At 40.2% G+C, this 26,284-nt stretch overlaps 1 protein-coding gene across 1 annotated transcript in view; it reads right to left on the reverse strand.

Moving 5' to 3' along the window:
- Positions 1–563: 563 nt before the first annotated feature.
- The window catches only part of LOC111218660 (transmembrane protein FAM155A-like), a 71,983-nt gene continuing 46,262 nt past the window's right edge, over positions 564–26,284 (reverse strand). The window contains exons 2-3 of the mRNA XM_022741068.1: positions 3,799–3,970; positions 564–933 (exon numbers count right to left, since the gene is read on the reverse strand). Of these exons, the coding sequence (XP_022596789.1) occupies positions 632–933; positions 3,799–3,970 (474 nt within the window). The 3' untranslated portion in view covers positions 564–631. The remainder of the gene's footprint in view (positions 934–3,798; positions 3,971–26,284) is intronic.

Consider the following 26,284-nt stretch of genomic DNA (forward strand, 5'->3'; position numbering starts at 1 on the left):
CTCTCATACACACATACAAACATGTGTAAAGACATGCAGACACATGCCCACACATGCCCACACATGCTCTCTCTCACACACACACACACACACACACACAGTCTTGAAACACAAACTGTCACACACACACACACAAACTTGCAGCTAATTGTTTTTTTTTGTTTTTTTTTACACATTATCTGTCTTATTTAGAGAACACATTTTCTTCCTGTATGAGAGACCCAGAAACAAACACAAAGGATGAACATTAGAAAGAGAATATGATTGTGTTATTCCATAGTCAGCCAGTGCAACAGAAACCAATAATTGGAACACAGTGTAAAAAAGCGTAGTGAGAGAAACTCAGCCATGAGGAAGCCGACCTTCCCACTCAACAAAGGCTGTGGCATTGTCCCCTTTTCCTAGCTAAGGGACTGGTTGAGACCCTTAGTATGTCTGTTTGTTTACTTATTTATTTATTTTGATTGATTTGTGTGTCTTTCATCTCAAAGCGTCCCACATTTTCCATTTGCCAGAAAGCGTTGCAGAATGTCCACAGGCACACAGCTCCTGTGCCTGTATTTTTCCACAACGGTTGCCATGGTGAGGGAATCCCCCACCCCAACAACCTCACCTCCTCCTGGCAGCTCTATCACTCCTCATTGGCAGGGCTCTCCTCCAGAGGCGTGATGGCGGGGAGGCCCAGTCCTGTTGCATTGTGGGATGCAGTGAGGCTGGCAACAGTGTGTAGGAGGACGAGGACCAGCAGGCAGAGTTTGAGCCGGCTGTTACACAGTCTGCAGGCTGCTGAGGAGCTGAGGGAGGTACGATGCTGGCATGGCGGGTGAGTTCTTTTCAGGGTCCCCCGGGATCGGTTGTCCACTTTCAAGTCCCACCGCACGTCACAGCACTCTGCATCTGGATCCACACCTGATGGATAGTCCTCCAGCAGCCCTGGGGGTTAGGGTTTGGGGGGTGGTGGGGGGGGGTGGAGTATAAAAAGTTAGCTCACAGCTCATACAATGTCTTAAAGATGTGGCATGAAACATTTCTTTTTAATAAATCCTATACTATCTTCCTGTGAAAAAAGACAAAAAGTAATGCAGCTCATCCAGCTTCCCTGACAAGCACAGCTTTGATAACCTAAAGACAGAAAAGACAATAACAACAACAGTCAGAGAAAATTAATTAAACTTGATTATTCTCAGGTTGAAATTATGGTTGGAAAGCACCGTGGTCAAGAGAGCTCAACCCATTGCGAAAGGAAAAACACAAGAAAATAATCAAACACATTCACAAATTTGACAACACCTGCACATACACACATAAAGAAACACCACAAGTCATGAGGAACAAATCAACACAAAAGAACCTTACAGGGAAAACTAAACATCATGAATACACTAATTAGTGAAAGGCTAACACTACAGTGGGTGTACAGCTAATATCCCCAATAATATAATATCATGCTATCAGAAAAAGAAACTGAAATAAACGTTGTTAACTCATTTTACAAAACTAATCGTGCATCCACACATGCTCATCAGTTGTAAGCAAAAGCAATTTCTGCATTTGCTTGTTTCTTATTTATTGGCAACCAGAGCTGAAACAATTATTTGATTTATTGTGTTGTCAACGAGAAATATAAGCAACAATTTTTCATAATCAACTGTTAAAGTCATTTTTAAGGAAACACTTACAGTCTAAAATATTAATATGAACAGTTTTTTCTGTTTAAACTGAGTGTTGCCAGGTTTTGGACTGCTGCTCAAACAAAAATTATGGAAAATTATGAAGGCCATTATCAAAATGGTAAAGGTAACATCTATATTCTGTTCTTCTTCCAAATTGAATTATTGTAATTTAATACTGTCTGTAAAAGTACGCCTACATATACGCTACAGAGGCGTTTTTGATGTATAGAAAGTGTACGAAAACATTCTAAAAATGTACAGGAAACTCATGGAAACACAAAGTACACAGTACAGATACACTGTGTGCTGTGCCAAACTGTACTGCGTCAACACAAGGACTGTAATCACAAACAGCAGACTGACACCTTCCAATGACATCATAAGCCAAGGGGATCTGTCATGGCATGTGTGAGGGAGTGAACTTTGAAGACGTCTGTGCCCACTCAGCACACTTTGACTGTCTACAGCTAAACTGGGACAAGAGGAACCGTGTAATTACTGCAAGTTTCTGACAAAATCTGCACTTAGAGTGATCGTGTTTGCAGTTACTGACAAAATATGCACATGCACATTGGCCTACAGTATTTATACAGTGCGCAGAAGTGACAGACCCCAACCTACAGAACTGAAATAGCTGCTGTCATCTTACTCACTAACAGTACGTATGTAAACACTGGATCAGTCTTGCTGAGTGCATCAGTATGTGTTCTCATAGCAGACTGTAGATTTAAAGTTGATGTTGTTATGGTTGAACTGGATACCTTAGTCACGACCTTGAATGATAAGATATTCTTCAGCCCATGAAAAGACCAAAATCAATTAATCAATCCTACTAAGTATTCCAAAGCCTGATATAGTTTATTCCTCTGTGCATAGACCTCCATAATTGTCACGAAACTATTAAAAACACATCACTAAGCTGCACCATTGGGCTGTGTGATATGTTCCTTCATTACATGGAACTGATCAACATTGATCTGTTTCCCATTTCAAGTCAATCCCACATACACTGTCCTACTGCTGTTAATACGGAATAGTCCCCAACAAATGAACTATTTATTCCTGTGTGAATAACATTTGCCAAGTGTTACTGAAACTACAGTGCTCACCTGTTTTAGGAAATAATTTCTTAATTACTTTTTAAAAAATGAAAGTTCATATCCATGACCCATTTTTCAAAGATTCCTTTTAAACAAATGGGCTGAGGGCTGAAAACCACAGACAGGCTGGGGACATCTATTGAGAGACTGACAAGCACATTGTTGGTTTTGGCCTCATCATGTGCCTCGTTGTCACATATCACCAGAATTATACTTCCATTTCAGTGAAAACAGTAAGCAAGCACCAGTGAGCAACCTAAACGTTGTGCTTTAAATTTTGTGTGTCATGCTGTACATGTCTGTAACCTGATGCTCAACATGGCCACCAGAGGGCAGCATCAACATGTGATGTAAAATGTGTGCCTTTGTTTTAATTGAATTCTGGCGACAAAAATCTGCTCACGCATTCATATTGTGGGGGATTCAACTCCCATGTATATGCAATGCAAATCTGCTCCAAACAAGGTTAACTGTTTATTTAAGGATTCAGCTTGTGACCTGGGGTAGGAGTAAGCACTTACACTGTGTAGAGTGAGAGTGTTATATACTGTTCAGTACAGACAGAGTATACAGACTTACTGTGATGGTGCACCATTGTGCAGCTGATTGTTGTGCTGTGCTGTGAGTAATTGTCAGCAGTAAGTTGTGATGGTGTATCACCCTGATAGACTGCTGATTAGACAGAACATCCTGTCCAAAGTCTGTCCTACTGAAGTATGACTGTACACTCCCTACATGCTCATTAGGTGTTTGCTCATTGTATAAAATTAATCAGGCCAAGAGCAAGATCTAAAGTACACAGTGTGGGCAAAAGCAGTAGAGGTTAGACAAGCTTATTACTCATAGCTTTGAATCCCAGGATTTGGGGAGGTAAGGCTCTTTTATCCCTCAAACAGTCAACAAAGCACAACTCCTCAGTGCCTACTGGTTGACTCCTAACGTTGCACTAGGCAGCTGCGTGTGGTGTATTGTTGCTAATCTGAAGAAAACAAACACAAATTGTAGAACGATTTTTTTTTTTGTACCTGTGCATATAAAACTGGGGCTGCCTCCGTGAATGAGATCATCATTGTCGGGCAGGATGAAGGGGCACCGCTGCTGCACCTCCAGGCAGTACTGACCACAGGGGATTGGCTTGCTGCAGTGCATCTGGGTGGTCTGGAAGTACTGAGAACACAGCCAGGGCTTATAAACCATCTAGGTGGGAGACAGAAAGGTGAGGGGGAGGGGGTGGGGGTGACAGAGAGAGGATATTGATGAGTTAAGGAGGGTTTGGAGGATACGCATACACGCATGCACACTCTCACATGTACGTGCATCATCTATGACCTCTAGAGCTATTGATTCACACAGCACTGAGCAGATATCCTGCTGATTCTGATATCTACTGTTTAATGAACGTGGCTGTTGCTGGGCAGTCGTCCCTTTGTCAGTCAACCTCCTCTTCGGAACAGCTGAGCGTTACTGTTTACTGTGCCTGCATTTCTATTGTTTTCAGAAGGATTGTTTTTGTATGCAGTGGTCCTCAAATGGAGGAGTGCAAGACATGTCATTCACTATCACCGCATACAGTATGAGTAACATTTAAAGCACCAGAGGAACTGTAACTCATTTTACAAGCCTTGAAGTCACAATTTATAACAGTAACCCTAATATAAACAAATGAGTGTCACCGCCATAAAATGTCTAGTTACATTAGAAACTTGGCATTGTCGCAACAGTGCAGAGACTCCCTTCAGAAAACAATTAAATCAAAGTTAAAGTAGTATTGTTTTCTGCAATTGCAAGGCTTTGTTTATATCAGTAATGTTTTTTAACAAGAGTAAAATGCTCCAACAGTATAACAATCAATTATGATCCAGAGAATCAAGCAATAGTTGTCTCAGTGGCAAACACCGAAAGCTAAATGTAGAATTTTCACAAATACATTTCATCTTTTATTCAAGTGACGATCAGGAAAACAACAACAAAATAGTTTGTGTGTGCCAGAAATGCAAGAAGATAAAACAGTAAAAACAGTCATGTGTCTGAACCATGGGCTAAGAGGAGTCATCCTCTTTTAATAAAGATGACCAAAGAAGACAGTCAGCAGTGTTAGATAGGCTACACTAGGCTACACGCATGCATTGAATTCTATCAATTTCTCGTGCGCAGGTATGCAATTTAAAACCTGCATGGGAAAGGCGGACTCTGCCATGAACAACTATTATAAAAAGAGAAAATTACAGTGAATGGCCACAACTACCAGATTGGTGACAGCTCTTTCAATACAAAATTACTAGTAGATAACAGATCGATTTATTAATGTCGCTGTTAGCTTTGTTCATGTCCGTTATATTTTGAATTTGGTCAAAACTATATTACGTAATGTTGATGTTTGTGTGTAGTAATTTGTTAATCTTTTTCTCACCCATTTTCTCAACTCTACAAGTGCACAAGTGGGGGCAAATGATTTGGTTAGCACCTTATGTTTCTTTTCTCATGTGATAAGGTGGTTGCCTCATTGTGTGGCATTATCACCTGCAGCAATTAGCTATTTCCTGTGAACCTCTCCAGCGACTGAGTGGCAAGTTAGCACCTGCTGTGAGTTAATCATCATGCCTAAAAACAGTGCAGCAAACCATAGATCCTATCACCTCTCCATGTAGACATTTGACGTCTGTGTGTGTGTGTGTGTGTGTGTATGTGTGTAAAAAGGGAACAAAAAAAGACTATGATGTACAGTATAAATACAAAAGTTTGCACTGCAAATCATATGAGCTGAACTATGGTAACAAAGTGGAGAGGACAGGAAAAACAAATAAATACAACACAATCATAATGTTGTTTAAATCATCAAACATCTTTGCGCATCTTGCAACATTTTTGCACAAACAAGCTGCTGACATTTTCCTCTTGGCCTCTTACTCATCCTCTTTTTTTTCTCTCCTTAATGCTTCTCTGTAATATGACCTAAATTTATGTTTCATTTTACACTCTGCACTCTGTACTCTAAATATACTGTAAATAAGCAAAGGAGAATGCAATATGTGATTGAAATGAGGACAAAAAACTAAATACAATGCATTATTGTTATGCATGGTTCATGTTTGCAAATTATTTAGAATTTGAGTGAGGGCAAATTGCCCTAAGTTAAAATATTAACAATCATCATTACTGTGACAAGAAGCTATTGCCTCTCAGCTATCCGTTATGGTCATAAAGGCCACAGTGACATGTCGTAGTGCAGCATCTGAAATGTATTCTATCATTGTATATTATGGTATAAATAATGCTTCAAAGTAACATAGTAACATCTGGGTTGCAACACCTGCCACGGATATTGTAGACTCAGATGTACAGACTATTTACATGATTGAACATGTGCACATACAGAGACTGTGCACACATTCATAGATACTGCACAGTAAATTGCTGTGTGCTAATAATTAGATTTCCAGCTGAAGATAAGGTTGGTTCCTGAGGATACACCCCCTTCCACACACACACACACACACATACGCACACACACACACACACACACACACACACACACACACACACACACTGCCCTTCTCTCTAATCCGTTATCACTATGTAAATGTCACAGATGAAAATGTGGTCACATGACACTCTGTCACATCTTGTACACATTAGAGCTGATATTTCAAAATTACTAACAAACCGTGTACATTTATGTGTGTGTGTGTGTGCGTGTGTGTGTGTGTGTGTCTGTGAACTTGGAAGAAAGGCATGTGTGAGAGGACACTCGTCTTTTCCGGTTTTGCTTGTGCAACACATTTTCCATTTCATGTCCTGCTGTTCTCGGTGTTTAGACAACTGCTCATCCTGTAGCTGTCAGGATGGGAATATAAAGACGAACCGGACCAAACACTGGCTTTTTCTCTCATTCTGCAAGGTATCACATTACACTAACAATGTCAGTGGTAATGAGTATCAAGTAGTATTTGTCTTGGTATTTATCAGACATTTCCCCTGCTCAGCAGAATGACAGAACAACTTGCACCGAGGCTCAGACATAAATGAAAAAAAAAAAAAAAAAAAATCAAAGGCTGAATAATCAATAACAACTGAAGACATTATCTTTAAATGCCACCTACAGCAACATCCTAGCTTTGACTTGAGCCTAGAAAAGGTCTCACCCATCTGTTTCATGTCCTTACATCCTTATTCCATCTGTTTAGTAACAGTTACTTACAAGGACAAAGAACTACAGTAAGTCAGATCTAGGTGGCACCTAGACCATGCAAGTTGAACAAAAAAGGGCAAGCGCGCCCTGTGAGCCTGGCAGTCAGAATTAACATCTGTCTCAGATGCAACAGATGTGGTGTAAAAACCACAGCTCTCTTTGGCCCTTTGCCACACAGTTGTGTCCTCTTGCACTCAGCGGCAGTTAGTAAAGCCCATTGCTGCGGCATACGAGATCTCTACTCCCTCAACCATCAGTCTACTCTAGACCCATGAAGTAATTTATCATCCTGCTGTCAGAGAGGGAGAGCAAGGCAGCAAGTGAGAGGGATAGGGAGAGGAGCGTCATTATATAGATAGTGGTAGGATGGGCTTTCTCTCATTTATATAACTTTTTCCTATCTGGTGTGTTCTTGCAACCCCTCAGGGAAAGAGTGAAATACTGCCTTCTCCTCAATCACAGAGTCAGTGAGTTAGAGGTCAGCCAGCTGGCTCTCAAATTTCTGTTCTCCTTTTGCTGTCACTTTTCACTTCCTTTTACATCTCTCATTTGCTTCTGTTGTTTTACTGTAACTCCTGTCATTGTGCTCTCTCCAGCGTTTCCCCTAGGACTTTTCACGCATGTGAAATTTTTTTGGTTATGTGTGCTCACAAAGCGCACCCTGCCGGGAGGTTTCTATATATCTGCCAGCACCAGAAGGGCTCTTGAGGCCTAAGTACATACACTACATTTTTTCACCATAATCAGCTGGGGAAATGTCTGTCTATCTTAAATATGAGGTGTCTCACGATTTTGGAAAATACACCTTCCTTGAAAATATTAAAAGTATTATCTATACAATAATTACTGATATTTATTGAAGCAAAAATATATTAGATAACTGCTAGCTAGCTGTCATTCATTCTTCCAATTGTTCATTTTTTTCCCCAGAATGACCTGTTGTATAATCAAACATTTAAATGACATTTTGGATGATAAAAATAACTTGCATTAATGAAATTTCTTAAAGGATCAAGAGCACTGTGATGTAAATGTGCCCCATGGTTCATTTTCAAAGAAATACTGGTCTGACTCACTAATTAGTTACAATCATTTCTACTTTGCAGTTTTGTCTATCACTGTAAGGGTTAGGCTTTTAATGTGAAATATCTATGCAGGAAGTATGATCCAAAAAAAAAAGAAGAAAGACATGGTGATATTCAACCAACTGGAATTTATCAGTGAGTGAAAACAAGATATGTGATTAAAAGATAAACTCAGATCATGACACTGATGTACAGATGGGATTAGAAGAATGGGTTAATTTAACAGGTTAACACGAAGGAGCTTTTGAGTTTATATTAGCAGCAAAATGGGAACAGATCAGAAAACAAGCAAATATTTTTACAAAAATATGATAAAATATTATTCCTCCGCACATAAATCGTCTTTTGTTTTACCATTCTTCATTTTCTATGCTAGGTTTTCATGTAAAATAGCAGTTAATCAAAGGGTTGGTAGATTCCTGACTTCGCCTGTCCACATGTTTAAGTGTCCCTGAGAAAGACACTGATTCTCAAATTGCTTCCAATGTCTGTATGTGAGGGGAAAAATGATTTTACTTTGGATAAAAGAATGAAGGTATGTAAATGTAATACATGTAAATGAATAGATGTGATGTAAGAGACAGTCTCTATTAACACAAAGAACAAATGTATGGACTTGGTTAGACTAGGCTGAACATTCTCCATCTGCCTTAGATGGCCACAAATCTATATTCCAAAGCAAATGCTTCAGTTCAGTTGCAATTTACAAAAGCAACAAGGTATTCAGAGGTGGAATGAATGCAAACAAAGTCAATGGAAAGAAGAGAACGGAGATGAATCAATGCAGATGTACTGTTTAAAGAAAGATATCAACAGAAAGGGGAAAGTCTTGAGGAAAATAACAGAAAGCGGATCTCCTAATTAATCTGAATATCAGTCCGTGTGCTCTCACGTGTCACGCACAGTGTTGGTGTTTTTTACCACAGCAGAAATCAGTTGGGGAACTTGATTGTTTGTTGACGAAAGACTAAAAAAACTCCAGTGGACAAAGCGAGATGTAAATTTGTTTTTGAAACCTGAAAATCAATTTAGAAGACTCAGCTGATACTACAATCCAATCTTCAGCTCTACAATGAATCTCATTTTTAAAATCAGAAAATATAATGCCACAATATTCTGTTAAACCCCACGCCCATTCCTGCTCCCCACTGGTTTGCTTGCCTGCTGGTGATCTACAGAATTGAGACTCAGCTTTCTCCTGGGTTGGATTACTTCATTACAATTAGGCTATTAAAGTTGTAATTGATGGAAGGCCTTACTCTGCCCCGTAGTATTGGTTTTAAGTGGCCCCGGATGGCCCTGCCTTGTCAGTGCCTCGTCTGTAATGCTTTATCTGGACTTGTGGTTGTGGCTAAACTGCTGACAGAGACACAACAGATAACTGCAACTCACTCCTCTTCAACATGCAGTACAGTACAGCAGTGCTACAGAGAGACCCGGACACATACGCACATGCGTGAGTCTCATGAGCCATCTCGTCAATTAACTACTGCTCCGCTGTATTAAAGCTATCCTCTTTTCTTTTATCCTCTTTTCTGCTCTGTTTATTTAAATGATCCATGGCTTAAATAGTGAACCAGGACAAGTGTACAGCACAATAGCCTGCTATTAGCATACTTTCAAGTTGTGTCAGACTGAGGCATGGGATTAAAACAACAGAAGGTAATGATGACAACTGAGTGAATTCTAGTTAAGACTTTAAGGTTTTTACAGATCTGCACAGGGAAAACACAGATTTTCTTTTGGGTCTCTGACTTTTACACTGATTAAAACGGTATCATCCAGACTTTTTTTCTTCATGTACAAAAAAGTCAATGTGTGTCCTGCAGCAAGTGCAGGCAAGTGCTTTAGAGTCAACAAGCACAGTTAAGAATATAGAAATGCAAAACACACCAGTTTCTCTCTGAAGAAGAAGAACTAAAAATGGTTCTTCATTACTTATCTGTTTTGTGTCTTGTCAAGTTTTCGTAAAATATGCTAAATAAAAAGATACATTTTACGACCCTTCCTATACTGAAATGACTTAATTGGATGTACTGTATACTGTCCACTGAAGAAAAATATAATTTCCTGCACACTGTCCACAGAAGCGCAGATTATCGTTCTGCATGCTCTCCACAGTGTTGGCAGAAATGAGCAGTCCATTCAAGCAGAGACATAGGCAGCCAGATGTAAAGGGTCAAATAGAGGGTGTTCTTTAGAAGAGCGAGCATGTAAACTTCCCCTTAATCCCTGCAGCAGCAGCAGCAGCAGCAGCAGCAGCAGCAGCAGCAGCAGCAGCAGCAGCAGCAGCAGCAATGCCCCATGAGAGTTCCACAACAAGAGGTTAAAGCAAAGCAAAGGTTACACCAAATATAATCTGAAAGGCAACATTCGCATTCACATATGCAAACAAACAAGTGTGCACGGCTAAACATGTTGGTAAGTCAATGAATGTGATCAAGCGTGAACTCAAACACAGAGGAAAAACAAACCCGTGGTCTGTGCGAGGAAAGCGAACATATTATCAATTCAGAACTATAATGCTAACTTAATTACGCAACATTTAATTAGCTATGATGTATGTGCTTTCCCTTGTGTGTATTGTAAAGAGACTGAATGCATGTGTGTATATTCACTAGCCTGGGGGCAGCACCTGGCAAGCATGCAAACCGTGTCAGCAGCAGTTATACAGGGAAAATGTAACGTAACTAATGATCTGAACAACAAGACAGACATGAAATAAACAGGCAGATAAAGCCAAGATGGGTAGAGGAGCTGGTGAGAGCGTAATAGTAAAACAAAAGGACGAGCGAGGCTGCCTTCAGACTGAAGCCACGACACAATACATTGATTGAAACTGAAGTGAAGCAGAAAGAACTCATGCAACTCCCTGAGAGGCACCTATTCAATTACATTCATGTTACATTTGAATGACTGCGTGGACACATAAGGGCTGGTTTCTCAATAATGACCCACAAGCTGTTTGTGGCGGATGCACGACGCTAACATTTGCACGTACAGCAAACATGCACAGACACACACACACACACACACACACACACACACACACAAACACACATTCAATCACAGACATCCAAACACCACCTCATATCTTTTAATATGGGCTGCTCATTTGACAAACAAAAGCCATGCTAATGTAATTACCACACACCAAGGACATACAGTATTATTATATTGAGTGAGGTTATTAAAAGGGAAAATAAAAACATTCAGACAAATAGAGGGAGGAGGAGAGACGGACGTGTGTGTAAAATAGAACAACCTCAGACCACAGGCGGCACAAAGTTCACCAGACTGTAATACTGACATGTTTGACAGGCCATGTTTCAGTGTGGTGTGAATCTCAGTGAAAAGGAAAAAAAAACAAGTATTATGAGCATTGAATCGCAAAATAGCAGCAGTACAGGGTTACATGAAAAATGTATGAATGAAAGATACGGTCATGGCAGTGTGTGAATTAATAATGAAAGAGTGAATTTCCTCCATGCTGGAGGTGTTCACTGCCTGCATGAGTGTGTCAGGTGGTGCTCTGTGCTGCCCTATGAGCCTGCGAGATAGACCGTTTCACGTCCTCCTGTCAGGATGTCATTCAGTCCGGGCCACTTGATAAAATTATCGCCAAGCTTCCATTATGTGCACATTCATAAACAGTTTAAATCATGTTCATATACAGCTTTTTTTAAACCATGGAGAGGATTGGAGAGGATTGTAACACTTCCCCAGAGACTAGAGAAGTGATTTTAAAGTGTTGACGTCATCCCAATGGGAAGTCTGTGGGCCACGCAGGAACAGGACAACAGATGCTAAAGGATATCTCATCATACAGGTTATGTCCTATGAGGAGTGAACAGTAGACAGTCCGGGCGAGCAGAAAAGCGTGAAAAAAAGTGTGAACTAAGAAGATTAAGAGTCCAGATCCAGACTAGCACTCTGTGAGGCTGTGCAACACAGCGTTTTGTGCTTTGAGCTGAAATCCATTATTAGTGTGCTATCATACTTACATGTAGCAGGTATGATGTTTACCATGTCCATCATCTTAATTTAGGAAGCATCCTCCAGGTCACTATGAATGTCTGGACAAATGATGAGCCATCCGGTGGTTGTGAGATATTTGGAGATATTTCAGACCAAGAGGCAGACCAACATTGCCATCTGTAGAGCCATGCTGCTGGTGTGGCTAAAACCTGAATAGAAACACATGGATGCTATACTACTGTATCATCCACAGCTCACAGCTGTACTACATGCAGATTCTACCTACTGTATACAGACAGCTTTGCTTTCAGACTGAGCAGATGAGATTAAAAGAAAAAACTCCTCTATGAGAATACACAGAGCAGAGCGACAGAGACAGAGGTGGGGGGAGACAATGAGGAATTATGGACATGAGGATGGAGATGAAAGGGGGAGGACATTTTCTACAGGGAGCACATCCATACACACAAAGCATTTGGCCTAAAACTCATTTTGTTGATTAATCAAGGTTATATGGACGTAATTCATCGACACTGTCATGCTGACACTTACACTGATAATTAATTTGGCAAAGATAATTATCAGCAAGATGAGCCTACTGTGAGTGAGTGATGAATCAACACCCACTGCAGTCACACTGCTGTTAGCTCTAGCAGGCCATGCTTGCATGCATGTGCGTGCACCTGCAGCTCAGTTATCAACTCTCTCTGTCTCTATGGGGTCCCATTTCTCCATTCCCCAAACCATGCAAACCTGTTAAATAATCTAAGTAATCCCAGCAACAGACAACTGTTCACCACAACTGCACAGTATCACAGCAAAATCCCTTTCTCTTCTCAGCACTATCTCTCCTGCTGCTACCCCCCATCCCCCACCCCCATCCCCCCATCCCACCTCACCCCTACTCGTCGTCTCCCTCTGCAGTGTGTACTGCAGCAGTTGGATGAAAAATGGCCTGGAAGTGGGGGCTGGTGCAAGGTTGCCAGCAGAGACATAACATATATACACGCTCACCTTCAGACACACACTGTGCTTACTCTCTCTCTAGTTTTCCTGTGCTATTTCTCTAGCTTGCTCTCTTTCTGTCTCTTTCACGGCTGAAGCACACACACACACACACACACACACACACACACACACACACACACACACACACACACACACACACACAGGCATGTGGAACGAGAGTGAATGAGAGAAAGAGTTAGAGACAGACGAGGAGGGATGGCTGGTGTCGGCGGGGCTTTACAGTATTAATAACTTACAGTTGACAGTAGCTTGTTATCAGAGGGTTTTCCTCCCCTGGGTGCTACTGACCCAGCCAGGCCAGCCATGTCAGACCTTGTGGAGCCTCTTAAAGGGGGATCGCTAGAAACTGAGCCCATGTCCTTACATTGGCCTCTTAAGTTTTTCAGTTAAATACCTTTTTGTTTTAAAAGGCACATAAATCAAATGGTCATAGTGTGTTTCTGTTTAACAGATGTGACATCTACACAGCGTTTAATTGACTTAATGTTAATAATCCATTTGACAAATATACAGACATGCATACATGTGTAAGAACACACACAAAAGCATTCCTTTAATAACTTCTCTCAGATGTTTTGCTTTTCACATCATAAAAAGGAAATCATTTCATCCATGTTAATCTTTCACAGACGTGAAAGATAAAGTCAAAGAGAAAGGAGGGTGGAATCTTCAAAGGGTGCCACTGAAATTTATCTCTTCATTTGGTTGGGGGAAGGGAATCAAAGCTTTTTCCAAAACAACAGAGGAGGAAAACTTTTTTTTAAATTATAAGATAATGCAAAGGTAAGATCCATGGAAAGCAGAGAAGAAGGTAGAGAGAAGGGGAAGGAAAAAGCTAATCAGGGTCCACAAGACTCAGAGGTAATTCTGGCTATTCCTCTGCAACGCTATGAATGATATGTGCAGCAGGTCTAAGTAGAGAGCTAGAGAAAATAAAAACCCTCACCTTATCTAAAAATGAACATACCCTGCTCCTGCTGTTAAATATGCCCATTATAGCACACAGCTCCCACTGGACCTACAGAGTCACACAGACCAGAGAGAGAGGAGGCTGAGTGAAAGGCAAACATGCCACCTGCTCTGCCAACCCTGTCACCCAGAAATTAAGTTCATGTACAACAGCAAATATGATCAGGGGGAAGGTAATTGCAACGTTTTCTGTTAACATAATCTGGAAATGTTATGAATTTATGCATTCGACAAGTCAAAGATATGTTGATATTGAATGTATGAGTAAGATGTTCCTAACACATCATATTTTTTCCGCCAAAATATCTGATCTTGCAGTTCAATGTCCGCTGTAGTGACTAAAGCATTGCTAAACTTATGGTAATGTTTAATCCAGCAAAAGTTCACAATGTGTTGATTTAAACAAAACCAGTATCTTTCCCTAATCATAACCAATCAACTTGCATAAACCTAACCAGAAACAACACTACAGTGCAGTTCATAAATGTGGCACATAAACACATTTACTCCAATATAATCCAGCCAGCGATTATGTTAGTCACTGCAGCATAACTGGAGAAACACTGTAGTGAACACAACTTATATTAGAGGGCACAATTGTGAGTGCTCAAAAGAGCATTAGCCCGTTAGCTGAGTGGTAAACACTAAAAGTTTAAATCCAATGAATTTTATGAACATCAGTGAAAAGGCGTCACAGACTCATAGTTCTTCTTACAGTACATGTGTAACTGCTTGTTAGTCTATTTGTATTCCAGTTTCTACTAGTTAGAGAATCCTCCACACTGTTGCTACAATTCAATGTGACATTTTATGCATGAGCTATGGTCTAAAGCTGCGTCCCTATTCAGAGGTGGTCTACGCAGGGCCACCGCGAAGGCTACGGAAGATTTCTGCTTTACATCACCAGCTGTGCTCACCCTTATCTTTAAGTCGCAAAGTGTTACTCCTGTCACCTCGCAACCTTGTAAACATGTAACTTGTTTTTTATGAAAACTTGATTTTTTATTGGTTTTTAGCAGTTGTACCATTAGCTGTTTAACTGAGCTGAAATCCAATACTTACATTTAAAAGTGTAATTCTTGGGCTCTCTGTTGACGTTGTTTGCTGCTATATTATTTGCATTACCGGTATGCAATGAATCTTGGGATGGGCCCAGGAAAAGAAGGCTGCATTTGAAGGAGCCTTCAAAATGGGACACCTTAGTCACACCGCTGTAACACAATCAGTCTTCAAATGCAGTCTTTGAAGGATGCGGCCACTGAACTGGGACACATCTTATAGGTTCTAAAACCAGCAATAATTTTTTCTTCACCTTTTTTTTTTTTTTTTTGGTCAACTGAGGGCAGTGAAAACAAGTTGTGAACACAACATTGACATATCATCACCTTTTAAGATGATGTGGTGAACTCATTAGCTAAGAGTTGCTTATTTACACATCCAGCGGTTACTGCAGTTACTGAGTAACATAATCGTTCAACTGGAGTCATGTTTCTAGCCACGTCCAATATAATTCCAACATTCACTGTCCTTTTACTCCATTTTTGCTCTCTACCAACTCCTGAGGGCAATATCTGGATCTTTAGCTGCTAAATGCTCCACCATGTTCACCAGGTAATTGCCAGCTTTGTCTGTCTGTCTGCCATTTGGTAGTGTTCAGTGGGTTTTTAGAGCTTTTTTTGCTGAAAACTACTTAGCTGGTTAGATTTGTTTATGTGCAGTGTTGTGCATGAACGCACGTTCATTGAACACGTTCATATTTTTTGTGAATGCTGAACTGAACGAATCAGTTTACAAATGATGAATGTGACTCACGTTTTACGACAGTTTTACGGCATGCCACATGGCGTCTCCATAGATACGGCCCAGCATGGCTGGTGCTAACAGTACAGACGCATCTACTACTGCTGAAGTCAATTTGCTTGAGCATTTGAAGCAGTTTCATGAACAAACAAGTGAAGACGGATTATATTTATATATGGATTTTAAATGTAACTCATGCCTGTGATTCTTCAGTGGTATACAATAATTCATTTTGTTTGAGAGTGGCAATGATTTGGGGCTGATGATGGATGGGTAGGAGGGGGTTCTATTGAAAAGGAAAAGTGGCCTATTTATTTTTAAAAAAAATTAACTATGAACGTGAATTAGTTCATTTTCATCTGTATGAATTGAACTTTGAACTAGTTTTTTAGTGTGAACTGGAACAACACTGGTTATGTGTACCTGAAGTCAATTCTTAACTCTGCGATAAAACTACCTTAATAACGACAATGAAAGAAAATTTCCATAACCTGATGACTAATTTACCTTAGACAGTCACTCTATCAGGCTACATCAACAGGATTGCATAGCTGACACATGTAGGGCCAAGACAAGGGGAAAAAACACACACACATTATTGGAAATGTGAAAATAAGCAGATGTTCCCACAAGATGATAAAATCAACATCTGTGATTTGGTTTGGATATCTAAACTTGGATAAACAGCACTGTGAAATCTGTTGTAAAATATGCAGTCGATGGCCAATGAAGACAGGAACTATTTGAAAAGGTAACGTCCCATCATCCCATTGTCCCATTAGATAATGGGATGAGACAGATAATGAAAGAGACAGTAAGTCTGCAGTCCCACAATGCTAGTACTAGCATCCAAGCTCACAAACAAGTCTCTTGTGGTAAAATTAGTCCAAACAACAGCACCTGCTCCTGTCTGACTCAACCACTACTGAGTCTTTAATAGGAACCAGACCGGTAACTGATTTTTTCATTTTATAAGTGACATTCTTCAAATTTCTGTATTCTTATTTTAAAATTATATAACATGTTGATCTTCTCTGTGATTTAAAAGCCTTTTGGTTGTTGCCTTGTTGAGGTGCAAATATTACACCAAGTTATTGACTCAAAATTAAATGATAGTTCAGAGACATAACAAACCTTTATGTTATTTATTTAGGATTCAATCCTAAAATGAATATACCCTACTGAACTTTAGATTAAAAGGTACCCTGTGTATGTAAACAAACAGTTTACTGTATGTTTATATTCAAGGTTACTCAGCAAAACACAATGTGTATAACAAACATGTTGAATGTGTTTCCTTCCTCATTAAAGATAATAAATGTAGATATCCATAATTACCAACATCGATTAAATGATAAAAAATATATATATTATTTTAATTTTATTAACCAAATTGCCCCATTAAATGTTTCTACTAAAAATGCTAAATACGGGGGGTTGGAATAAAGAGTAGGCCACGACATTTTTTACAGCATTTTAGTCAATATGTTTAAAGAAGTGGAACATACAGTACTGCATACTACAAAGATACAAAATTGTTCATAATTTAAATAACTTTCTTGGATAAAAATAAGGTGAAGTCAACATGGAGCCTGGAACATGTGAGATACTAAAAAAACACATGTCTGTGAAAATCCTTACTGGACACACAAGTACATACAAACACACTACATGCAGGCACATGTAGACGCCCAGTCTCTCGGCACACAGTAGAAAATCAGCACTACACACTGTTTAATTATCAGATAAGGAGCCACCAGAGCTGAGGAGGTATTGATAATGGACGTCTTGTCTGGGCTGGTCCAGTGTGAACCCAATACCAGCTGCTAAATTACATTACACATAAACACACACCCACACTGTGCTGAGGCCAACTCCGCTGACAAGAGGTTTGACTCTGAATCTCTCAGAGTATCCAACCCTCGGACACCAAATTACCAATTTATCAGGTGATTATGTAGAATCAAATGCAATCCTATACAATGATTCTGTAACAATTTTCTGTTACTGTAAAAGCTCATAATGTTCAGTATTTGTTGATACTGTGTCAGAGGGGTGTGAGCAGTCATTTTTCAGGTTGTTGCTGTTGGTGGTGGTATTGAATGTATTGAACTTCATTATAGTAAAAGGTGTTTTCTGCAGATGCCACTTTCTTCATTAAACACAAGCTAGACTATGGTTTATTAAGTTATTTTTGTTCTACTAAATATGTTTGAATGTTATAATCAAAACACAGCAGTGGAAGTAAAACTACATACATTTACAAATTTGGAGATAAATTTAGCTGCTTGTGTCCTCAGACTTGGCTGGAGGTGACAAAAATGATGAATTAAACAGTGATTCTGTAAAAAATTAACAAATTAAATGGTAAAATGAATAAATGTTGATTCAGATTAAATGCAATTAAATTAAATAGTGGAAGTGTTAGAACCAATTACCCAAATTACATGATTTCACAGTGTTAAAATAAAATTGTCAGCGAATCATTTTATGATTATATTTGATCAGCCTGACATTTAATTTATCAATGAGAAATTTACAGCAATTGATTTAGTGCAAGTTAACCACTGATTCTTTAAACTAATTGCTGCACTTAATTTGACATGGCTTTCAGCAACCTCTCACATGATTCAATATCAGTTCAACTGTGCGTCAATCAAGTGACATCTTACCGCCCATCAGTGTGATGTATCCATGGATTTGATAATGAAGATATTTTGCCATTGAAGGTTTTATGACAGTGAGATGGTGCACATGCAGGTTTCCATGTCTACATGCAGGGGGCATAAATGGTGATGGTCCCTAATTGACACTATGAAAAGTCTCAACCTTTAACCTTTATCATCTTTGTTGCTAGCTACATGGCAAACCCCGCAGACAAACACGTGAAGTGTAATTCATTGAATACGTACACTGAATTGTGTTGTGTTAGCATTAAAACATCAATACATGCTTTATCAAATCCAACATATTCATTTGCTATATTTGGCAGGACAGACAGGGTTAATAATGTGACCTTAAAAGCAGCTTGTAATTAAAGGTGGTACTGATTGCAATTCATGGTTAATCAAATTAACCATGAATGTACCATATCTTTTGATAGCTATCAATTTCAGCAGTCATATGAGATTATATGGTACTATGGTTTAATGGCTGAGACTGAAACAGATACTGTTTAGGAAATTTTATGTTGTCAAGTCAAAACAAAGATAAAGCCAAGACAGCCCTTGCCCACCAAACCAGTTAAAACAGGTCTGTGTGAGCAGGCATTGCATCTGGATGAACACAATTTGTAACTATGACACAATGGAGCAACATATCAAAACAATATAAGCAGGGTTTTGTTAACTGTATGCATGCATGTTTTTAATCTTTCTTTGCACATGTACAAATATATATATATATATACAGTATATATATATATATATATAGTCTTGTATTATTGTGATATACATTTGACCCACCAGTCCTCCATTAATACACACTGCTTTCTGAGTTCAGCCAGTCAGTGTTGCTTTCTAGAGCGAAGCTAAGGAAATGTGAAATATGACAGTTTAGGGGAAACATTTCTTGATGAAAGGTAAAGTGTGGAGCTGCTATGACATGGCTCATGTCTGGGAATCAACTCCTCTAACCAAGATTTCACTATATTCTGAAAATATTTCCAGCAAACAAATATTCTGAGTGTGTTAAGAGAGCTTGTTTTAGATGAGCTAGAAAGAACAAGTCAAGATAGCTTTCTGTCCTTTCATGTTGTCTCTGATGTTATCTCTTTATCACACATATGGATGGGAAAAGTGGGCCAAGATTGGCCAATGTTTGAAATGCAGGACCAAATTAGAAAGGAATGGTAGAATCTGATGGGGTCACATCGTCTGGGCTAAACCTGAGACATAGCTGCTTTGCTGCTCCCAATTAGACTAAAAACTACAGCAAGAAAGTCTGAGTCTGATATATTCAACCAGGCCACATTCTGCCCCTGTACTTCTATCTGTCAGGGAAAGAAAAGGAAGTGGGAGAGCAAGAGAGAAATGGGGAGATGCAAAACATTAGAAGAGGAGGAAGGAGAGACTGAAGATAAATTGGTCAGCCCCCCCACCCCCCACCCTCACCACACTCCCTCCCTCTGCCTCTCTCTCAGGACTGCTGTGCGAGACTGCAGATAGATTCTGATGTTCTCATTTATGTCTTAATGATTGGGTTAGTATGCAGCTTGTGCTCTGCAATGCTGCGCTTAGACAGAAAGCAAGATCACAGAGGCACGCAAGCATACATGGGCGCACATACACACATACACTGCAAGATGAAGGGCTTAACACAGAAATCTAATGCATGCAGTGGCACATACGTAGATATATGTTTCAGTGAAAGCACGGAGATTGCACTACATTTTGCAAAGCACACTTTAAGTACATTTGATCAGAATTAAGTCATAAATCAGTTGATATGTTGCAGTATATTATTCTAAAATGTACCATGACTGAAGGGAAAGTAAATGCATGTTATACGGTCTGCCTGGCAGCTGAAGCAAGAGAGAGGGAGGCAGAGAGAGAGAGATTGTACTTGTAATGACATGTCATATCATCATGGGTGGTTAATGCTTGAAATTCCAGGATGAGTATCCTTTTAGTAAACAGCCGTATCATTTGAATATTTCATTGAGGCCAATTACTAGCTTGTTTACTTATTAATCTGATTGCTGCTGCCAGGATAAGCTACAGCTCTGTATCATGGAGAGAATGAGAGTTTGTGCAAGCAGTGGAGAGCAGAACAGAGCAGCCCCCACATTGCTGGTAGGCCTACTGCAGGGAAAAGCATCAAGTTTACACTGAATTATAATGATAGCTCAGAGAATATTATCATGACTGAGCTAAGCATTCAAGGTCCAAGAAGATATGCACCGAAATGCATACTGTGTATCCATGCACACCATAAATGTGTCTGCCCTGGTAAACGGTTCTGCTCAACAGCCATGCATTAAAAGCTAACATTTTATAATTACACAAATTAATTGATTGGCTGAAACCCTCCCACAGACAGCGTTTGTCCGATCAGAGGTTAGCAACAGCAGCAGCTTCTAATCATGCCAAAGAGGTGTGTATATGGGGTGCTAGTAAGAGAGATACTTGGCATTTAAAGAGTTTGGAAGGTTGTGTCTTTTTTTAATCACCTTTCCAACAACAAAAATACAGCAGCAAGCATGTGCGCTCATTGGCTCTAATGCTCTAATCCCCTCACATTAGGTGTGTGGCAAACTAGGTCAGCTACCTACAGTAGTTACCAAGTGTTTCTTCAAAGGACAAGAGTTGGCTTATCATCGGCTAACATTATTACTTTGTGGGGTTACAAGTGTTTTTAGAAAAAAGCCCTGACTGGCAAATCCACCACACAGGAGTAAGTGTAACACTGCTCTGTATTAGATTTCAGGAGGCTTCTGTAAGATGAGTGCCAAGTTATTCAGCACTCTTTCATGTCAACATGAAACATATTGTTTGAAAAATACTTATAGTAAAGCAGTCTAATCTTTGTGTTGCTTGTCCAAGTAACTTACATATTTCTGGAGTATTTGCATCAACATATTGTATGTTTTCTTACTGTAGCTATGAGGGTAAACAAGCACTACGCTGTAATACAGTGAAAATACAGCTTCCATATCTCCTACATGGATCATCAACTGGTAAAGATGCCGCCTGTTACTCGGGACCAGTTAATCTGTAGTCTTACACAGCACTGAGTTAGCATCATATGCATGTAGACCCTTTTCCATGTTTCTGCCTCTGCTATCACTGCGAACTGCATGCAGCCAGTGTTGGATTGGAAAGCTTAAAAGACATAGCAACAGTTACCACAGGGTGAGAGATTCAACGGGCAAAGAGGTAACAAGTACTTAGTAGGACAAGATGTTATTTTCCAAAAACAACTTTTAAGAGTAGTCAAAATAAAACAAGATATTAAGTGCTGATTAACTGCTTCAACACATTAGCAGGAGATTTATAAAACAAAAAAACTACAACATCTTACAGATGCTTAGAGTGCTTCTGCTGATCTGCAGGAAAATGGATCTGAAGTGTATATGCACTGAAATTCAATAAATGATTCTTGTCTATGTGGAACATATGTTCAGACCAAGCCCTGACAGGTCCATTAATCGAAGCTATACATCCCATTACAACAGGCTGTGTAGGAACACAGTTGCGTTCCTTTCCCTGCTGGCTTATTACAAGTCAAGGGCCCACTCGAAACACTGCGCCTGTCATCTTGTATCATTGATCTACACTGTGGTATAACATATAACAGAATATATATCATACATTCACATTAAGGGCTCTTGCCAAAAAAAAGAGATACTGAGTGAGGGTTGCAGAGAAACGTGTGTTCTATCAAGGCTTCACCACACATCTAATATTTATCCTAACAGGAACATGGCTGTAATTCCATTGGGCTATGATGACAAAATGGACCATCTAATAGCATCATTGGGTGGAGGAAAGCTAGCCTCAGGGCCCAGCTCACCACTGCTTAGGGGAGTTGATATATGAGAGGATGAGAGGAGAGCAGTTTCAGGGCAGCAGCAGTTTCCCATAATAGTAACACTGCAATACCTGCAAAACCCATGATCACCGTGTTGTGCATTTAGCACAGGTGCACAGGCGCAGCAGAGTTTTACATAAATAGGGTGGGTGGAGCATGTGTGCAGCGGTGTGTGTGCGTGTGTGTGTGTGCATGTCCCTGGGTCAGGCTCTTCATAATCCAGCGATTTTCCACTCTGTTGCCTCCATTGTGAGGAGGAGAGAACACAGGAACTCCTGGTGCACTCTGCTCCACTTCCAAACACGCGCTCCATGTAACAAAGGCTAATACTACACTTCAGCCTCATCATGTATATGTGTCCTCTTCAGCACTAATCACTGTCACCCACTCACAGAGGGCCTGCTTAATGAGGGACATTCTCACCAACTGTCTACTGTGACGAAAAGTACAACACGCTTTAATAATTGATAGCCTATATCTCCCTACAGTTCAGGGTCTGCTCAGCTGGACATTAGAGCTCAGGGCCCTTTCATATAAATCTTCTAAGAAGAGGGGTTGGTGCCAGGCTGTAGAAGGATCACAAGTCCAGTCAGATGATCAAATTTGTTCATTCATTCATTCTTACCTACAATTATAATGCTCTCTTCTCCTTTTGATTTGCCAGTGATGGATTCACCCACATTAATGTCTTTATTTTTTTTCTGAACTTGACTATTACTCTGCCCTCTCTTCCCAATTTCAGTTCAATATCTCTGACCAATTGTCATCTCCTTGATTTTCTTCTGTGTTTCCTTTGCTCATTCAATCCCATAGTCTGCTACCCTATTCAGTTTGCCAAATAAAGGTGGGCAAGGTGTGGCAGAGAAGTGCCTGAGCATGGAGACATGGTTTGCTGAGCCATGGCAATGTGTTGTATGAAACTGAAAATTTGGAACATATTTCTGCATAGTCACAATCCCCTGTGAGTCTGTTCTATTCCATTATGTAAATGAGTCTGTAAGAGTTACTCTTGAGGATTTACAAAGCAGGGCAGACATTTATAAAGACCCTACATATGCTGCATCCTCCACTGGACTGACTGCAGTGGCTGGACCTGTAGCTAACAGAATTACCATGACATTACGTATGGACAGTAACCAACAGATTGTGAAAATGTGACAAAGCTGCACATGCTCTTGTTCTTGGCACAAAGAGTATGCTGACCTTCTTCAGGTCATTCTCTGGGAGATGTAATGATCCCACCAGGTCTTGCCCTTGGTGATCTTACTGACAACAGCCAATCATGGATAATATAGGCCTCTAAACATCCCTGTACTGTACACACATACTGTAGCCCACTTTACTCTCCTCACGTTGTGTCTATGCACACTTGTAGGAGCTCACATTCCGAACATTTGCATTTAAATCGAAAATACAGTAAGTAATTCCTTAATTCCCTGAGTATCCACAGTCCCAGATGACCCCACTCCACAGTGTCCTCCCACACACATCTACAAGAACAGAACAATCTTTTCCTGGATACCACTGTGTGCTTGACACCTCCTCTTCCTCCCCCACATACTATGCACAAAAGGGTGCACACGCATGAACACAAACAGACTGAACACAATGAAACACACACACACACAAAGCCATGTCAGTGCCAGAGGAGGACATGTGAGGATTTGTATTGTCATTAGGGGGAACACAATGACTCCTGCACTGCTGTGAGCTCTTTGCGTTCTTAGTGATGACTCTATTTTGTGGTCAGTGGCTGTGGTCTGAGGACACACTTTGTCTACTGCATTCCATCAAGCAGGGAAATGATGCTTGGGAAGACACAATTAACTGACACAAAATGCAAGGGGTCCCTTTCTACCATACTGACATCATTTTGAATGTATTCAATCACTGCACAGAGTTGACATTCCCAGGCTACTACTTTGACAATCTGCTGAAACACATACATGTATCACCCCTGCCAAGATTTAATATAAAACAGCATGAACAGTTTGCCCAGATGTCAGGCATGACACCTATTTACAGATTGTAAATCTATGCAAGGGTTAAGCAAGTAAGGGTAGATATGAATTTATGAAGGACAACTGGAAGCAAACCTTTTTTGAATGTGTCATTATAAATATGGCGCACTACAGACAGAAGCTACCTGCGTTTCAACCAGGGATGTTCCTAATAACCAATTTACCTATTGGAAACAGGAATTTTAAATTAGACTAGCCGACTAGGCTAAAAGTAAAAAAAAAAAAAAACACTAAAAATTGTCATGATCTCAGCGTCTGCTGGTAACAAATGTGATGTTGGTGTGCCTAGTGTGGCTAATATTAGCAGTGCTAGCACAAGCAGCCTTCTTACCTTGCAGGTTAATGTCCACATTCCTCTGCTGAAATGTAGTCAGGCATATAGACTGTATATAAAGATGGACGTAGCCTCCGTGACGTCAGGGAGGTTTCTGAAGAGCGGTTTTGAAGCTCAGATTGTGTTGCTCCACTGTAGTGGCAGTGTGTGACCCAATCCTACTCCTGGCTAATTCAAAGATGGGCAAAGAGTTGGGGCGTGTGTGGAGCCGAGACTTCGGTGCATACTATGGAAAGCATATGCTCATGTTAGCATCGTAGCACAGTTGGTCATAAAGGGGCCGGTTTCACAAAGACACACTTTGACTATGGGTTAAATATAATAGATAGTCAGACTTCAGAAAAACATCTAAATTCGTCGGTTGCACAAACCAGTTTAGTTCTTGACTGCCATAAATCGGACTGTGGTACAATGAATTCTGGGTAAATTAAGACTTTTTTCCGAACTAAAAAAAATGGCTAACTCAACGCATCCAACCACTCAGCTCTGTTTACCCTCAGCAGAAAATGTTTGTCTACTGGAAGAATTCAACAGTTACAAGGACGTTTTACTTTGGAAATTCAGCGAAGAGTGTAACAATAAGAAGAAAATCCGATTTGGAAAAAAATTGCAGCGACAGTAAACAGTGTCAATCCCACCGTTGACAGAAGCATCAAAGAAGTTCAGAAAATATATACAAATATAGTACGAGACGCAAAGAAAGAAATGTTTAAAAGAAGAAATCCTAAAACAGGAGGAGGACCACAAAAAAAGCTTAAAGACACTACAGAAATTGTAACGAAGATGGGCAGTCGCCTCTGTTTTGGGGGTTAAAGACATAGCGGAGTACGCGGGGTCGACAGCGGCCACTGAGGCTTCCCGATCCACATCGGCCAGCGTTGGCGCTGACAGCAGCCCACCAGCAGCCTCCCGAGAGGGACAGACAGAGGCCAGTGACAGCCAAGAGAACACAGGTAACATTACGCCAAAAATGTCTCTAGTGATTGTTTGAATGACAGCAGTCAAAAGAAAAATGTTTTACTTTGTAATGGTAGTTTTGGTATGCTAACGGTTGAGCCGGTAGCTAGCTGCTAGCGATTTAACGATACAGCCTATGTGCAAGCTACCGGCAAGTTACATGGCAACAAAAGCCACAACTTGGCCTTCAGAATAAAGTAGTGCTGTCGGTGTCTTAGCGACCCTATCTTTGGACGGTCTGGATGAGAGCAGAGGAGAGGCAGTTACTGCTGTCTCTAAAAACTCTTTCCCCTCGCATTGCTCTTTTCATAATAATGTTAGCAAACCACAAATTATGAGCCATGTTTTGTTGTTTTTTGTTGTTGTGTGCTACTGGCCAGCACAGGTGTCACTGATCGTTACCATGGTAACATTAGTCTTAGACCTGAGTTAGCCCAGGGGGTAAGGTGTCTAATGTTTTTGGCTTGAAATTAGTCAGTCTTTATTTTTGTGAAACAATCTTACTTGAATTAGACTGTTCTACGAGCTTAATTAGGGCGTCTTACTCAAAGGCTAAACCAGGCTAATGTATTTACTAGCTGATTAGCTAGTTAATAAGCCAGGTATAGTGAACGCATA

The sequence above is a fragment of the Seriola dumerili genome, unplaced genomic scaffold, assembly GCF_002260705.1.
Source record: "Seriola dumerili isolate Sdu_G_001 unplaced genomic scaffold, Sdu_1.0 BDQW01000052.1, whole genome shotgun sequence".
Classification (NCBI taxonomy): Eukaryota; Metazoa; Chordata; class Actinopteri; order Carangiformes; family Carangidae; genus Seriola; species Seriola dumerili.